Below are 17,285 nucleotides of genomic sequence, written 5' to 3' on the forward strand. Positions count from 1 at the left end.
TATAGATTCTATAATAAATAATTTATTTAGAATTAATATAAAATTTAGATTATTAAATCTTAATTTAATAAAAATAATAATAATAATATATTAAAATTATTAAAAATTTTTAAATATTATTTTTTTTATAGTACTAAAAATTAAAATCTTTAAATACAAAAATTTTAAATTATTTAATTAAATTAAATTTTAATTTTATTTTAAATATTAGATATCTAATTTAAAAAATAGATATTTAAATAATTAATTAATATAAAATAAATTTTATTTAAAATTTTATATTAAAATCTAATTTATATAAAAAAAAATTTAAATAAACTATAATATATAAATTATATATATTATTTTTATTTAAAATAAATTTTAAAATAAATTTTAAAATTTAAATTAAAAATTTCTATAACTCTAGATTTAAAAATTTTATTTAAATAATAATAAAAATCTAGTTAATTTCTATATATTTTATAAAAATTTAAGAATTAAAATAATTATTAATTTTATAAAATAATTTAAATAAAGTTTTTATTTAAAAAAAGCTAAAGCTTTAATTAATTTAAAAATTTATTTATTATTAATTAATTTCAATATTTTAGTTTTTTTATAATTTAAAATAGTTGATTTAATAATATATATTATTAAATTAACTATTTATTAAATTTATTTAATAAAAATTATTATATAAAATTTTAAAAAATAGTTTTAAGTATAAAAACCTCAATTAAATATATAAATATTTTTTTTTATATTTTTTTATTATATAACTAATATATTAGATTATATTATTACTATAATATATATAATTTTATTATAGTAGTTAATATTAGTATCTATAGCTTTTTTTAAATAATTACTAAATAAATAATTTATTAAGTATCTTCTATTTAGAAATTAATTATTATTATTCTATTATTATTCTATCTTATATATCCATCTTTAATAAGATGTGCTAGATAAGGATCTATAACAATATACTCTCAGTGTATTAGACACAATATTCCTTTTGGATGTTCTAGCAGCCGATAAGCGGCCGCTTTATCGCTTTTCCTACAGCTTAATGGCAGAATACGTAACTACAACACTGGGAATGACATTGAGCCGACCCCTTTGGGTCGGCGGTGAGACGTGTAGGGCGGTCTCAAGCACCTAAAGTGCAACTACGTTGCATGACATGCAGCACATACAAAGACTCCAGTGACTTTACTCCATTAACCACCCCTTTCACCTAGTTTGCGTGACCCCGAAACTAGCTGAAGGGGGCGGTTAGAGGTTCTTAATTACTTACCCTTAACATTGATACACTATATCTGGCTAGGGTGACAGCCCTGACTGCTTCTACTGGGGCAAGACTATTCATTGTAAATATAATTGTACATGTAGGATGATAGAAGAGATTTAGGTTGGCTGGTGTCATCCCCCCAGCCCTCGTCCAATACGTCATTTCTTGCCATCGTCTACCATGTGCACTAACAGGGCAGCAGCAACCCCAGGACAGGAGACAGTTCCAATGGGTTGGCGTAGAAAGGGCCATTTCCGGGGTAAATGCTGCAAGTCAAGGCAAGTGTATGAAATTATCCTTTAATTGTCAAGTGGGACTTGGCAGATACCTATTACTTTATTCCAACCATGCTAAAGCAACGTGGCCTCTCATCCCAGCCTATTCCTCCTGATTACCTTCAAGACTAACCCCAAACTAACCGTCGACGCAATTTTGGCCTGAGATGATTGATTGATATCAACCACCCTTTCTTTGCCACAGTACAATCTCGGCCCCCACTGTCACCCTTAAACAGTACCTGGACTTCCTGAAAAGTAGAACATAAGGAAAGCAAAATGGTAAGCTCTAACCTCGCACTTACCTTGCGGCTTATAGTTGCTGAAGTAGCTACCTCAGGCACAGACGCCACAACAACGGAAAGCGAATGAAAAGTACGCGAAGAGTGAAGCTGCAAAGCGTGGCAAAGGAAAGACTGCAACAAAACAAAAACAGAACTTGAAGTCTCCGGTGTCGACCGGGTGGGTTGGTATGTCTCGAAAGTCCAGAATTATCACGGTTCCCGAGGCTAATGAGGCCCCGACAGTTGTTCTTGCCTTTGCGGTCTGCGGTGGGCTTGCATTTGAGGCTCTGAGGATTGTTCCGGAGTTATGGTCGGCAGCTGTTGCGATGTTCAATCGCAAGTTGGCATAAATCTAGACTAAATTTCCGCTAATCGAATACAGTGGTTTTGAATATTGTATTTATTTAATATAGGACACTCTGAACTCCCAGTCCTCAGTAGATCAATTCACCGTACGTGATTCATATATTGCATCGGACAAATCGTGTCATCGTCGGAATCTAGCAGCGACAACCACTTGCAAGGTGAGACCACTACTTTCTGGTCAAGGGCGTACAGAGGAGCTTGGGAACACTTTCATGGCCTCAATAATGGTTAACCCACTGTGACAAGCGGATGGATATCCTAGCTAATACCACCGGCACTCCCAACCACCAATCTCCTGATACATAACTCCATGACACCCACAAAGAAGTGGATATACCTTAGAGTGCGCTACTTGAGCCAGCATTGATTTGTTTTTTCGCTCTCTTCTTTTTCTTTGGTGCCACAGATGAAACTGGCATCTGTTGAGTGTTGTCCACCGACATTTCATCTTCAGCTTTTAGCAGTGCAGCTTCCTGAGATCCAATACGTGTAGGCTTTTTTGATTTTCTTTTTTTCCTTACCAGCGTCCCTTCTGCAGGGATGCCATTCGGATGAACACGTTCTGAAGCTCTTTGCATCTCTAGCCGCAGCTTTTCCACTTTCTGCACAGCCATAGCCATCTCTACATCATGCCCGCCGACCACCGTAGGGACTGTAGGATCTCCCGAGGAACCACCTCTACCATCTAAGGATAGATGCTCTAGTCCACTCGAGTCGACCTGTAGAAGAGACCGTTTGGCTTTACCCGGTTCATCATTTGAGTCAAGATGCGGTGAATCTTCCTGTCCGATAATCTCATCAGGTGCGATCTCGTACTTTTTAGGGCGTGAGCCACCTTGTCGGTTATCGCGCGACAGAGATGCCAAAGTGCGATGACTCCCGGCGCCATTCAAATTGAGGTCAACTATAGGAATAGAGTCAATATCCAGTCCGCTACTATTTGACATATTGAGAGTCTGGTGAAATGGGGTCAATGTGCAGGAGGATTCATCTTCAGCAGCAATATAAAACGGATCATCCCTGTTACGTTCTTTCCGTTCCTCTCTCCGCTTTAAAGCGGCAGTGTCATCTCCAAAGCCACTGGAGAGGTCCTGGTATGTTGGATTTAATTGCAAATCCACGGGTAGGAATTCAACAGGCTGCTTATCTAGCACAGAAACTTCCCTAACGTGATAAAACATCTGAGATGGTAGTTGGCCGGCTGGCTCCGGAAGCCCATTGGCTGGGTTATTAAAAAGCCCATATATATGCTTGTTGAACTCTTGTGTTAGACAAAGTTGATCTGGCAAAGGAACCTTCTTTTGGGCGTTGGTAGCGACTGGATTGAGTTCTAGTCCATGGAAAAAGCTGGGAACCATAGACGACAGCAAGGATGGAGCCTGGCCTACTTCTAGAGTTTCTGACTGAACGGCATCTGCTGCTAAGCGCATGACCTCCAGAAATTCGATTGCCCTTTCTTGCACGTCCAAGTCTGGGTGGGCAGCCAAAACATCAAGGAATTCGATGATTCGAGCTAAAAGAAGGGACATTTCACTGTTCTTTAACGAGTCCCAGGTTTCGTCCCCATCACAAATGAGATTGGCCAAGACTTTGGGAATAGCCTGTATATAAAGGGACAGCGTGCTCGCTGATAACGACACGTTCGACATATCGATTAGTGATTGAAGGGTTTGGCTGGGATATGCAAGATGCTCTGCAAATTCACCAGTGACCCAAGCGAGAGGCCCTAAGATGTCACTCGTTTGTTTGGAGACAAGGGGAGACGGGCCCTGCTTGTTGTCAACTAGAATCAGAGTCTCTGCAGCTCTGGTTGCCTCCATCCTAACGTCCCTAACACGGACAGCGATATTGCGTATTTCTGACCCGATACGGAAAGCAACACAATTTTTGTAGTGCTCGGGGTCCCGATATGAAGTGTAGTGGGTAGGAAGCTCTTCAATACTTGGAGGAAGCAGCTTGACTAACTGGACCAGAACGTCAACATACCACTCGAAGTCAGGCAGCTCCGAATAATTGTTGTAAGAGCAGACATCTAAGATTCGGTGTACAACTTCAATACTATAATCGTCTGGCAAGGCGATCGGTAACTTCTGAGCATGTGGACCTTCTGATAATGTGAATTCTCCCATGTCAGTGCGTATACCTGTCTCACAACTCCCGGCCGCAAGAGTACTTTTGGTGACTTGACGGGCATTGAAAAGTTGATCGACAAGTCGATTCACCACTGACTGGAGTGTATCGCTTGTTACCATTCGAGTCACGAGGTCAAGGGCTCGCAGTCGGATTGAAATGTCCGGATCCTCTAAACAATCCATGATGACATCCTGATGAGCTGACACCAAGACGGGGTGAGACATCACAATTCTGTTGAAGGCAAGGAGAGCAACATATTTTACTACAGACTTATGTTAGGCTCACGACTACGCTTCGATCTGAAAGGACTTACGATTGGGATCGGACTCTGTGACTACCATGCCTCTGAGCTTTCCGAGACAGAGACTTGCAATCTCGTTCTTTTCCTCCAGCACTTCCTCACCATCAAGGATACCGCCCTGAACTATGCCGTTGATACATTCATAGAGCAATGACATGGCAGTTGTTGTCTGAATTATGTTGATCAATGGCCGGATAAGCTTTCGTGTTAATCGTGGTTCTATGGGTGTCAATGTTGCAAACTAGATCTGTTAGGAAGATATCACAGATCCAGAAAGAAAGGAAACATACAAGCTTTATAATTTTTATAGCCATCCAATTGTTCCCTCCATCCACTAATAGTTCGAAGAATCTTGGCGCCAGAGGCAGGAAGTCATGTGGCCTTCTCCATCCGAGTTCACATACAACATTGATCACTGCTGTGGTGACGCTGCTATCCTCTCCATCATCCATGAGACGGTCCTTGATTTTAGGCCATGCCAATTTTAGCGCTTCGGGGTAAACCAGCGCAAGTCTATAAAGACACACCACAGCCTTCTTACGAGCCATAGCATGTGAGTGAGAAATGCGTGACAGAACATCTGGGAGCAACGACATCGCCAGTGAAGGTGTGATAATGTTTGGTAATGTTATCAGAGGGAGGGACATGTTTGGGATACTAGGCGACACTAAATCCTATGAAGATATTAGACGTCGAGACAATTTGTCCATTGTGCCTTTGAATACCTTTTTTAGCAGGTTTGTAGCCAACATTAAGACTTCAGTATCTGGTCTAAAGCTCTGTACAGCTGCAAGGTAGCCAGCTCTCTTCTGCAGGTACTTGGTAGATGACATAACTTCCAGTACATGGAATGAAGCCCAGGACATGTCATACCCAAACATCTCCAAGTAGATTAGTTTCAACAGAGCCGTAGCTTTCTTGTCTATACAGAGTAAGCTATAGAATGGATTGACAGAAGCATGATAATAACATGAACGTACCCATATCCTGAGACTTGACCTCAGCCTTACACTCTCGAAGACATTCTTGTATGTAGTCCTCCTCAGCGCCCTTGTGATTCCTCAGACCTTTTATAAGGTCATAAAGAGATTTTTCAAACCTACATTGCTTAATGATTAGCGAAGCTTTCGAGTAGCGAGAACAGGCGAGGTGCGAACATTATGGTTGAGTATGCGCTGCTGGTTGGCTCTCAGGCTCATTGGAATTACTGCTGATTGATAGTCACATGGGAGAGCAATGTTTCAGCCCTGGTTATATCTTTCGCCTGCCGCGAATAATGGCAGCCATCAATCATTCATAGCATAGCCCGGAAGCCAGTAGAGGACCCTGTACAGAGTTGATATAATGATAGCCTGAGAAGTAGAGCTAAGATGTCGTTGCTACTTGAGGTGGAGGGATAAGTGAACCGACATCTATTTGGTCACGGGAACGGGTTATCAGATCAAATGACTAACCACAATGGGAACAGACCTCATATGGACCCCTGGCAGTGTTACGTTTTGTCTCTTTCGTTCTGCCCCTTCGCGTCTCTTCCTTGCAAAGAGGGTTTTGAGCATAGTAGAGCTTGTTCTTCTCACAATAGCATATGAATCAGTGTGCCTACTGGGTTTAAGTGTATACTATCATGGCCCATGCTACACCCGATTTCCATGCCATTCATAGCTCAAGCCCGATTACTACCCTTCGCTTCTCTCAGCAGGCACCAGTGATCCTTGAACGTCAATTACACTCAGAAAAAAATTTAATCTCTGCGTTAATAGGTAAACAAGAGGAGCCAGAAAAATATGGCATAATAGAGCAACTGTTCTTCTCCTGTCTACAAACCGGCGATGATAGGTCTGCTCTGTTATGTCTCGAGCAATTGACACGTCGTTTCGGCTCTTCGAATGAGAAAGTAATGGGGCTGCGTGGCCTGTATGAGGAGGCTATATGCGAAAATCAATCTGATCTGGAGGATTCCCTGCGTAAATACGATTCCTACCTGTTGGAGAACCCACTTAATTTGGTTTGTCACGATGTGTTCGTTGATGATCACTTACTGACTGGTTCTTGTAGCCTATTCTAAAGCGCCGTATCGCGCTCTTGCGTTCACTTGCAAGGCCTGCAGATGCTATAACAGGCTTGGTAGAGCTCCTAAAAGCAGTGCCTACCGATGCAGAGGCTTGGTGTGAACTTGCAGATCTATATCAATCTCAAGGATTAAGCTCACAAGCAATATTCAGTCTCGAGGAGGCCCTGTTAATCGCTCCTAATGCTTGGAATGTAGGTATCCATTGTTTGCTTTCCATCAAAACTCGTCTAACCTCTACTGCAGATTCATGCTCGCCTTGGAGAAGTTCTATACATCTGCGCCCGCGCTGCAGAGACAGAAGTTACCTCTCGGTATTTGCGAAGATCAATCCAGTATTTTTGTAGAAGCGTCGAGCTATGTGACGATTATCTTAGAGGATTTTATGGCTTAATCTTGGTGAGCCCTTACACGTTGCACGACTTTCCTTATAACCGCTGTCCAGCCCCCAGTCTTCTGTTTACCGAGACTTGGTTATGACGTTTGGGTCAATTGCTTATTTATACTGACGTTTGATCTTCTAGGCGACTTCGCTTCAGCTTGGGAGAGAATACACAATGGATTTTTCACAGGCGTCAGCGTCAGCGTCATCGGAAGATTTCTTGCCCAAAGAGAAGGTCGAGAAACTGAATCTTCTCGCCAGAAGAAAACTCGAGGATATTGTGAAACAGCGGTCTGTGAACCGCCAGCTTTGGGAGCATGCGCAAGGTGAACTCATTGCAGCCAAAGAGCTTCTCGACCGCGAGTCATGTTAAATTAGCACGCAAGTCAGTTTCAAGATAAGCCCGTGAACTCCTTCATGTATGATGACTATATCTCCCTATGTTGTTACCTCCCTTGAGAGGTGCACACTTTACACACTTTCCACACGGATACCATTACCTGGAGTTCTTTTTAAATGCCTAGTAGGCTTCGTCCCCAGCTCGGCCCGACCGTTCAAGTTTGTAATAAATGTGGTTTGGCTAAGGGGGGTCTTAGGGGGCAAATCAGTCGCTTACTGATCGCGATAATGAAGAGTCATGAACTATGTATATATTTCCATGTGTAGTGAATCGTCTTGTAGATGGTAACTGTAACTGCCATCGCTTGGACTGCTGAACGAACGCACAAGCGGGTTCTTATAGTAAGAAACGTGCCTTGCGTATATCGTAGTATCTAAATGGTAATACCCTGTAGGTGAGAGAAGAACTGTTGATTCTGTAGCATGGGTCTACTACTGAGACACTTTTTAGCTAGGCGAATCTGCATATGAAGTTCCCAGTGGTGGGTTTAATTAGGAACTCCTAAGGCCAATTAAAACATCAATGTCGCTGTCAAAAGGAGAGGTGAATGGATCATACGTCATCAATCTGTATCTAGGCGCCTATTCAATTAATAAATTAACTTAATAATTACAGCTTCAATCTTTATTATTTGCTACACAAGAAGCAATTTTCATGTTATTTAAGCTACATAGCCATGAAATCGACCAAAGCCTTTCTGCACAATCCCAGAGACATGTTTCGTACCTGCTTCAGCTGTCGCCCGATTGTGGTTACTTGACCCGAAGGTTGAATGTTGATTGGGCACTTGGGCAGCATATGCAGGCCTGCAAGAAAAGAGAGGGTTGACAACTCAGTGCCTAATTATCTTGAACTTTTAGAATCATCTCCCCATGGCATGCCCAACGATCATTTATCTGAGCAGGCCGTCGACTAATGAGTTAGGTCAAAGTTTTCCACAGTCTTCTCTGGTATTTTTCTTTGCTCCTCGCACCAACCCCTCACACGCTTAGGACCATTTGACTCGGCTCGTCTTTCGGAATCTCTGCTTTGGTTCCTGGAGACCCTTCCCTTCTCTCCAATTCGCACCCGACGTTCTACCTTGGCGGGGTATATACCCGGGTTTTGAATTCATCTTCTATTGTCACCTGTCTCCAAGGATCCCGTCTTGCGCAGCCCTGGAAAAAAAATGCTCATCATCCCTAACGCAAAGAATCTTGGGTGATAGCGGAAATTTTCTATACGAACTTTTGAGATCAACCCCAGGGTCTACGAACGGCCACCTGAGGCTCAAATATAGTTGCCCAGGTACATGGGGGGCATCCTGTCCCTCCATTTAGACTCCGCTGTACTTCCGCGAAGCAGGAAATCGCGTTGAGTTACAGGCCTGATCCTAGCGACCATAGTCCATATCTCTTTTCTTCTCATTGTTCTACGTGGAGCAATAATAACGGTACCTGAAGATTTCTTGTCGCTACTGATTCCATGGCGTGCGTCTCACACCTGCACCCCCATAGTATCTTGGTTCTAATTATTGTTAGGTTCAACATCAGAATTGGTCCCAGCCCTCACGGCTCCGATCATTCCTCACTTTCTGACGAAGAAGACTCCTCCGGCGTGCAAGTCTCCCCGCCGTCTGACTCGGGAAGCCATGACTATCAGGATCCTTATGATGAATGGGCACACCTGCCATATCCAGACGAGTTGAAGCCATCTGATTCCGCGTCTCGGCCTAGGACGTCGCATCGTGCCCGTAGCCGTCACCCGGTTCATGGGTCGTCGTCAACCCGTCGTCACCCAGGTAGACGTCATATTGTACAGGAACGGGAACATTTCACTCGTCGTCCTCGGCGCCAGCCTTCCCCCGAGTCTCCAGAGAGCATGGACTCGGGGGACGAGTATGACAGTCCTTATGGTCGAGTATCTCATGAGAAGAGAATCTGGCCGCCTGTGGCCCAAGGTCCAGGGTATGCTCGCAGCCCCTCTCCAGTACCCTCGTATGTTTACCCCAATGGTGGTGCACCGCATGCAGCTTATGCACACCAAAGCAGTCACCAGCCTCCTTCAGATCAGCTTATAAGATTGGGCCCCCACGGACATCCCGCTCAGCCGAACCCTTACGGCCAAGCAAGTTATGCCTATAATCACCAACTGCAGCAACCTCATGGCTCCTCTATGCTGCCATATTTTCATGACCATCATTTGGGGCACCATCCGCATCCTACGCCACCTTCCCATGTTCGAGGTGATGGCCATACCCCATCTCAACATCCATTGGCACGTTCTCTCTCCTCTCATGGCCCATCACCCTATGGCGGCCCCCCACTGGGCCCCCATGACTTGGTCCCTTATGGACCAGGGGGTTATTATCCCTTTAGAGAGCCATATGGTATGGTTCCTGGCATGATTCATCCGTCATATTTCAATCCATACCCCCGCGTGCCATCTCCAAGTCAGGTTGAATCAACTGGTTCCCCACCTCCGCCACCCACAGACACATCAAAGGACGAAGCGATTGCAAGGCTGGAGAAGTTGATCCTGGAGGAAAGGACCGAACGTGAAGCGAGGGAACAGCGAGAAGCTGCACGACAAGCGGCAATGGAGCAAGAAGCCGCCGAACAAGCCGCAAGAGAAGAGCGTGCTGCTCATGAGATGAGGATTGTAGAGGAAGCTGCTGCCCGTGCCAGAGAGGAGGCAGAGCAAAAGGCTGCCGAAGAAGCAGCGAAAGCAAAGAAAGAGGCGGAGGAAGCGGCTGCAGCCGCCGCCGCAGAGGCTGCAGCCGCGGCCACTGAAGCAGCCAATGCAGCAGCAGCAGAGGCTATTGCTGCCGCGAGGGCGGCTGCATCAGATAAGCCCCCCCCGGAAAAGAAAAAACCCATAAAGTTCAAAGATGCGGTCGGGAGGAAGTTCAGCTTCCCTTTTGACCTGTGCTGTACCTGGCAGGTAGGTTTATTGTTTTTTCTTATCTTTGCTTTCTATTCACCTACTAGGCTCTATATCTGACTCTGTTAAACCAAGGGCATGGAAGAGCTCATCCGCCAGGCTTTTCTCCACATAGAGATAATTGGGCCCCATGTCGCCGAGGGACACTATGATTTGATAGGCCCCAACGGGGATATCATACTTCCACAGGTTTGGGAAACTGTAATTGAACCTGATTGGACTATAACTATGCATATGTGGCCTATACCAGAGAAGCCGAAGACACCTGAGCCAGCTCCACCTCCGGATCCTCCTGTACCAGAGGCTGCCGCTGCCCCTGAAGCTCTACCAGCACCCGAAGACGTGGCTGTCGCTGTTCCTGCTGAGGAGCCTAAGAAGAAATCTGACTCAACAGGTGCGTCCTCCGTCCGCTGTCTCGTCAAGGAGTCCCTCAGAACCTGTTTCTTCAGTGGAACACAGTTATCCCCTCGTCTCGTTCTATGACGAAAACTGACTTGCTTTTATAGGAGCAAAAAAGCCGCGAACAAGAGCGCCCGACCCGGGTGCGTTTGCCATGTGGATGGCGGGTGGTAACCGTAGGTTCAACAAAGCTTTAAAAGTGGGAAAAAAGCCTAGAGTAGTCCTGCAACACGGGCTTGCTTCTCGTGTTATGTGATAGGATCTAAGCTTTTAGCTACTGCCTCTAGTCTGCGCATTGCGATAGGTATAGCGTGCATCACTACTTTTTTCGAGCTAGGCCTAAAGCTTAGATCGCGATGGGAAGTGAACGCAGAACATGTCAATGGGTTTTGTATGTTCTGCGATATCTTTCGCTTTTTAAGGCAGCCTGGGGCGAATGCTAGAAGTTTGAACTTGATCTATCTAAGCTTCTCTGGGGGGGCATGGCTTTTCCTCTCGCATAGCCGAGATTGGTTTCTCATGCCTCAGGGTGGCATCGCGCGCCCAAATCCATTTACATTTTGTTTTTGTTTTTAGCTTCCCCTTCCCTTCCCTTCTTTGATAGCGGTGAAACAAGGAGCACGGAAGGCATCTGTGGTTATTAAAAAAAAGTCGTGGCATGCTTCTATCATGTCTTAAACATTGTGGGTGTTGCGGCGTGCTATTATACCCATAGAGCGTTGAATAGCATATTTTACTCCTTCCATATGCATATATGTGCTATTATGTGTTCTGGCTCAAATGCATGTTTTCAAGCCTAGTAGGCAACACCGGTTGCATGTAACATAGCTATCTTTTCCCATACTGCCGACATCTTGCAAAAATATAAAGTTAGACTTGTATTCTAACATTATGTGAATTTTGCGGTTTCTACTGACTCCATCATCCCCCGAAGTGACGTGGCCTCGACTTCTGTCATAACAGCTTCATTGGGGAATAAGGGGCTTCCATTCAATAATTTCGTCTCCAGTTCCACCAAGAAGATCATGAACTTCATCTGTAGACCTCGGAGGTGACCTGATTGATGAATTTGTTTGTAAGCTTTTGCCTTGTCTATGTTCCTCCTGTCCGCCGATCCAAAAGCCATTTGACATGCCAGTATCTGGCAACCTCTCAGTTGGGGCAGATGGCGTACTATTGTTAACCTTGCCTCCAAGATTCTGTCCTATTGGGTTATATCCTTTGAAGATGGGCTCCGTATTAGCAACTGTCTGTGGGCTACTAGTAACTTGACAGGATGCCGTTAGACATTGCTTTGAACTAAGGGAAACCGGTTTTCGGGGTATCGGTGGTGCAGCCTTCTCATTACCCAGTTGTCCGCTATACCTATTGATTGTGTTCAAGGAACTTGACGAATGACTCCCCGTACCCCGATCAATTGGCGGAATCTGAACTTTGAGCCTTGGGGGAAGTTGCGGACCTTGCGATACAGTATCCTGGTTCTTAGTAATAGTTTGTCTTTTAAAGGAACGATGAGTATTGATCCAACTCGCGTCACTGCTGGAGGAGAAAGGGTTGGAACTGTGGTGGATGTTGAGATTGTATCCATCACCAGGCGGCCTCAAAGCTGATTTTACGAGTGCCCCTTTAAGTATCCCGATTAGAATACATGAAGACTGACAGATGCGATGCAAAAGTACGCCACGAATGATTGGGTTACATACCATTCTCTAACCACCACCTATGATGATCCGAACTAGCTGGTGGTAGACCAGGAGCAATAGGCGTGGGTGGAATATGTTCCTCACTTTGTGCCCTCGCTTGCTCTATTGTCTTTGACAGTATATTGTAGGGGTCGTTGCGTCTCTCAGTATAAAGTATTCGCCTGAGTTTAGCCTTCATAGCTTCATCAACAACGTTGATGACACATGAGAAAGTGGCCCAAACGGGACGATGGTCTGAAAATCGTAATTTTGCAGTGTTATAGTCTATCTGACGAAGACATGACCCTCGCCACAATATTCTATCGCACCAAGCAGGTATACGTGCTTTCTCTCTGCAACTAGTCAGTCTGAACACCTATCTTGTAAGATAAGCCAGATCTTACGATGTATCATAAGTATCGCTGTCAATGTCGTATTTGTACGTTGGGGGAAAAGTAATGAGCCCCTCAGTATAAAACGGGAAGGCTCTGCCTGCCAACATTTGTAGGTTTAACTAGAACTTGATGTTAAACAGAGGCATATTCCAGAGTTATGCAATTGGAATACCTGATCATTGTTGTAAAGCTTTTGGTAGTCTTTCTGTGCCACAAGTTCCCTGACGAAGTGGCTGTCGAGACCGATCCGATAATTAAAATCTCCAAGCCAAATGATGGCTTCATGGTCCTCAATTGCTCTGTTTTTCTGGAACCGGAGTCCGTGATATATAGTCTCATAGTCTCTGTTTCTCTCGTCGTAGTTTGCAAATCCAGCGGCAAGATGAGCCGTGACGAAACATATCCGCGTGTTGGAGTACTCAAAGCGTATTGCACAGCCACCTTTATTACCGGCCATTCCGGAGAGGCCCGTCTACATGATCATTGTCAGAAATGTGTTTATGGGAACCCTGTAACAGCCTACCTTCTTAACACTCCCTTCAACATTCTTAACATCTCTCAGTGCATCTTCTCTTACATATACCATAAGTGCGGCGCCAACGAGCTGGCCACTTCGCAGAAGGACATACTTCGAAGTCCCTCTCGACCTCGCGCGGCTGTTCAAACAGTTCCCAACAGCAACTTCCCATACCTTACGAGTTGTAGGGTCCGTCGACATTATCTGCTGTGGACTTAGTGAAACAATCTCCTGGAAGCCCACAGCAAATATAGTCGGGTCCTCAGTTTGCTCGTCAATTCCTGCCCACAGCCATGGAGCTAGGTCAACATCTGGCCCACGGTGTCTCCCATTGACGTTAAATGTCCCTGTCCAGATTCTGATAGGCTTGGTAGAGGAATACTCCAACGCTCGATTATTTAACTCATCGGAAACCAGATCATTGATCGGGTCATAGAGACGCACCGGCAATTGATCTGTCAATCGTCCTAATAGAAGGTCTATTGTTTTCTGACGAGCTTTATCGGAGAAATTGTTGACATAAAGCCGTGTTGCGGTCTTCCTTGCATCTGCCAGCGCGCCAGCAATGGACATTTTGCCATGTCGTGTGAATGAACTTTTTAAAGCCCCTGTACCTGCGTAGATTTTTGACAAAGCATCCCCGTTGTCGGCCCAAAGGGTTGAGTGCTTCAGCTGGACTTCTGGGTTTAGCCTTCCTTTCCGCTGCAACATAAAAGATTCCAGAGCCATGGAACTGATGATGGTTTGCACAAGATTAGTCCTGTCGAGACAATCTAGACAATTTGTCCGGAATACGCCTTCCTGTTGAAGAATGACAAAGGAACTTCTCGGTTCATCTTGATTCTCGTCCGAAGTTGCTGAGACACTCCCTTCTGATAGAAAATATGCAAAACCATCCAAAGAATCAGATATCTCGGGTTTTATTTGGCTGCTAGCCCCGTACCCCAAGGGACCTCGAGTCTCAACGTGAAAATCGAATTCAGTTGCTCGCAAAAGTGCATGATTGGATGAGATGTTAGAATCGGCTTTTTGGCTAAGTGGACTCTTCCTGAGCTGGTTGGAAAACTCCGTCGACAGCTCAGACTCCCCGGATTTAAGCTTACTGAGAAGGTTAACCACATGAATTGCACCATATTCTAATTCAAGATTCTCAAAATGCTTGTTAAAAGCATGCTGAGTCGCCTCGCTAGATCGAGTTATTTCAATTTTTTGTTGCCCAGGCAGGAATCCAGTAGCTTGCTCCCAGAAAATAGGCACAGAGCCACGTACTTGAACATAAGAAAATGTGGTATTGGGTGGGATCCAAAGAATTGTCTCTGTCTCAACGAAATTGGCAACATGGCCATCATCATCAATACCTCGAGAATTAAACCTTGTACCTGCTCGCCGAGAGGACTGTCGCGAAATGATGGTCAACGTGGAAGGATAACTCGTGCGTAGCTGGGGCAAGATGGATATTGAAGCAGGGATTGTCAGTGTACCAGAAAAGCCGCGTATAACACATGTCAGGATCTGGGAAGAGTCGAGACGTTGCTTTTCGGCAGGGGACAGGTGGCTCCTGAAAAGAAGAAGCGGATGGATCATGTACGAGTTCCACAGCATATCCTCATCTAGAGTATCAATATCGAAAGCTGCCGACTTTTCCGAACTAGTGTAATATCAGCTAACATTTTATTATTAGACCAATATACATCCTATATCGACTAACCGGTCTTGCAGTCGATCAGTGAGGTTGAAATCAAGACTATAGTAGAAGCTGCCGTCACTCAGGAGCTTCTTCAGGGCTAAGAACGGATGATCAGTAACCATCTCCTTATTCTCAAAGCTGGGTCCACGACCGAACTCCTCAGTTGCAAAGGAGGATTCGGATTCGTATTCAAGTCTACTTTCATAGTCCGAGTGACTAAGGCAAACTGAGTTTATTAGCTATTATTGATCAAAGGAGATGATAATGAGATAATACAGAAGTCAACGTTGTCAATTTTTGAGATTGTCTCTCCTGGTCTTACTGCTGCGGCGTCTGAACAAGCAGTAACAATACAGAGGAAGACTTCCTCGCCCAAAGTAATCAACCCAAGAGTCCCAAGCCCATCACCCAAAGCTCGATAGCCTCTCAAGTCAACAGACTGTAACGTTGCAAATTCAACGAGACATCGTGGTGTGCCATTACTGGGTGATTTATTGATTGTTGGAGCTGTTGAGCGATGTTTGAAGATCAAGGCGAAGTCGTTTGTGGTTATAGTAAGAGTGCGTTGAGGATTGTCCCGAGAAAAAACTCGCAAATTAGACATGTTATAGGCTATCCAACGTATCTAATGACCATTTTCATACAGGCTTAAATCTTGAGGAGCCGTAAGTTATACTGCCGAGAATATTGATAGAATACTGGAAGAGGGCAAGTTGCTCCACTGATTAGAAGTGGGACCCCCTAAAAAAGCAGGCGGTCTATGTCTGTTATCAGGCCTTTACTTTTCTTTTTTCCTCTGATTGTTATATTATCAATTTGCCAGTCTACTATAATTTCGTTACTCCACCCCTTTGTTCCACACTTTTGTTGATTGGTTCGAGGATTTTGAAATTAGGGACTCAATATCCATTGTAATATATAACGTTGCAAATGGGCTTAGCAGCACCCCGCAAGTATGTTATTTTGTCGCGCCCCGAATATTTGAATAACTTGAATACTGACGGCAAGGGATTATAAGGAGGACGAAAATCTCTCATGATCCAAACAATACAAATTGGTCCCGATCAACCAGTGGTTATGGCCACAAAATTATGAGCTCTCAGGGGTGGACTCCGGGCAGCTTTTTAGGTGCACGCAATGCCGCTCATGCTGATATGTTCACTGCCGCGAGCGCATCTCATATTAGGGTTGTTGTGAAGGATGATACACTTGGCCTTGGGGCACGCTCTAAGCGTGACCCCCTCGATGAACCTACTGGACTTGATGCCTTCAAAGGGTTGCTAGGTCGTCTGAATGGAAAATCCGATGCAGATTTGGAAGCCGAACAAAAAAAGCACGAAGATGCGAAGATAGCACGGTATGCTGCAACAAAATGGCATACAGTTACATTTATCAGCGGCGGTTTGTTGGCGCAAGAAAAGCTTGTTTCCCTCTCCGCTCAGAAGGAAAGTCCGGGAGCTCAGCATGGTTCACACCAAAACCGGGGTGGTCTAGATATGCAAAAGAGCGAGGAAGATGCGAACACTTCCATCAAAGATAATACGCTCAAGGCACTTAGAGAGGAACAAGTTTCATCTGTCCCTATTGCGGAGGACACCTCCAGGTCTAAAAGCAAGCGGCATAGAAAAGACGAACAGGGAAAGAAGGATAAGAAAGAGAGGAAGACTAAGAAAAGGAAGCACATGGATGAGCCTAGCCCTATAGACTCTGACATTCCGGAAAGGGCAATCTTGGAAACTGATCTGCAAGCTACTGTCACCGATTCCCGAGATACAACACCTCCAGTTGCCAAGGTTTTATCAAAAGAACGCCGTCCAATGGGGAGACACCTTCTCAGAGGTCGACACATTGCGCAAAAGAAGAAAGCCCTCATGGATGATAGGTCTCTCAACGAGGTAATTTAATCATGTTCTACCACCGTGGACCTGAAGCTAATAGGCACAGATATTCATGGTTAAATCCTGAATAATTACGCATTATATGTCCTCTGACTACATGATCTTGTCAAGTTAAGGAGCGTGTGGCACATTAAAGCGCTTCTTGGCGGGCATTCTATGCAGGAAAATAGTCTAAGCCCCTGTATCCTGATTCCCGTGCGATTAGAGGAAGCTCAGCATCACGATGCACTGTATTTATATACCCCTTTCTTCTTTTGAGAGACTTACGCATCTGCAAACGTGATAAAGGACATGAAGTTT

General features: G+C 44.5%; 6 protein-coding genes across 6 annotated transcripts; 4 read left to right on the forward strand and 2 right to left on the reverse strand.

The window, feature by feature from the left end:
- Positions 1-2,539: 2,539 nt before the first annotated feature.
- On the reverse strand, positions 2,540-5,619 carry AO090673000002 (putative AP-3 complex subunit delta; the record flags this gene model as incomplete). Its single annotated transcript, XM_001822193.3, has 5 exons — positions 2,540-4,596; positions 4,648-4,876; positions 4,926-5,309; positions 5,361-5,557; positions 5,616-5,619. The coding sequence occupies 5 exons, from the start codon at positions 5,617-5,619 to the stop codon at positions 2,540-2,542; spliced, it is 2,871 nt and encodes a 956-aa protein (XP_001822245.3).
- Positions 5,620-6,259: 640 nt separating this feature from the next.
- Positions 6,260-7,458, forward strand: AO090673000003 (uncharacterized protein; the record flags this gene model as incomplete). The annotated part of the gene is made up of 4 exons (XM_023234831.1): positions 6,260-6,640; positions 6,691-6,897; positions 6,950-7,102; positions 7,228-7,458. The coding sequence occupies 4 exons, from the start codon at positions 6,260-6,262 to the stop codon at positions 7,456-7,458; spliced, it is 972 nt and encodes a 323-aa protein (XP_023091204.1).
- A 1,318-nt stretch (positions 7,459-8,776) lies between these two features.
- AO090673000004 (uncharacterized protein) lies at positions 8,777-9,544 on the forward strand (the record flags this gene model as incomplete). Its single annotated transcript, XM_023235331.1, has 3 exons — positions 8,777-8,790; positions 9,006-9,245; positions 9,286-9,544. 3 exons carry the CDS (start codon positions 8,777-8,779, stop codon positions 9,542-9,544), a joined length of 513 nt encoding a protein of 170 aa, XP_023091205.1.
- Positions 9,545-10,635: 1,091 nt separating this feature from the next.
- On the forward strand, positions 10,636-11,382 carry AO090673000006 (uncharacterized protein; the record flags this gene model as incomplete). The annotated part of the gene is made up of 3 exons (XM_023235884.1): positions 10,636-10,801; positions 10,914-10,982; positions 11,144-11,382. The coding sequence occupies 3 exons, from the start codon at positions 10,636-10,638 to the stop codon at positions 11,380-11,382; spliced, it is 474 nt and encodes a 157-aa protein (XP_023091206.1).
- A 389-nt stretch (positions 11,383-11,771) lies between these two features.
- On the reverse strand, positions 11,772-15,691 carry AO090673000007 (SacI domain and endonuclease/exonuclease/phosphatase family protein; the record flags this gene model as incomplete). Its single annotated transcript, XM_023236431.1, has 7 exons — positions 11,772-12,430; positions 12,510-12,841; positions 12,893-13,002; positions 13,056-13,355; positions 13,407-15,048; positions 15,109-15,313; positions 15,364-15,691. 7 exons carry the CDS (start codon positions 15,689-15,691, stop codon positions 11,772-11,774), a joined length of 3,576 nt encoding a protein of 1,191 aa, XP_023091207.1.
- A 326-nt stretch (positions 15,692-16,017) lies between these two features.
- pxr1 (telomerase inhibitor/ribosome biogenesis protein PXR1) lies at positions 16,018-17,052 on the forward strand (the record flags this gene model as incomplete). Its single annotated transcript, XM_023236955.1, has 3 exons — positions 16,018-16,040; positions 16,106-16,982; positions 17,032-17,052. The coding sequence occupies 3 exons, from the start codon at positions 16,018-16,020 to the stop codon at positions 17,050-17,052; spliced, it is 921 nt and encodes a 306-aa protein (XP_023091208.1).
- Between the last annotated feature and the right edge of the window lie 233 nt (positions 17,053-17,285).

This window comes from Aspergillus oryzae, assembly GCF_000184455.2.
Source record: "Aspergillus oryzae RIB40 DNA, 47Q_0173".
NCBI lineage: Eukaryota > Fungi > Ascomycota > Eurotiomycetes > Eurotiales > Aspergillaceae > Aspergillus > Aspergillus oryzae.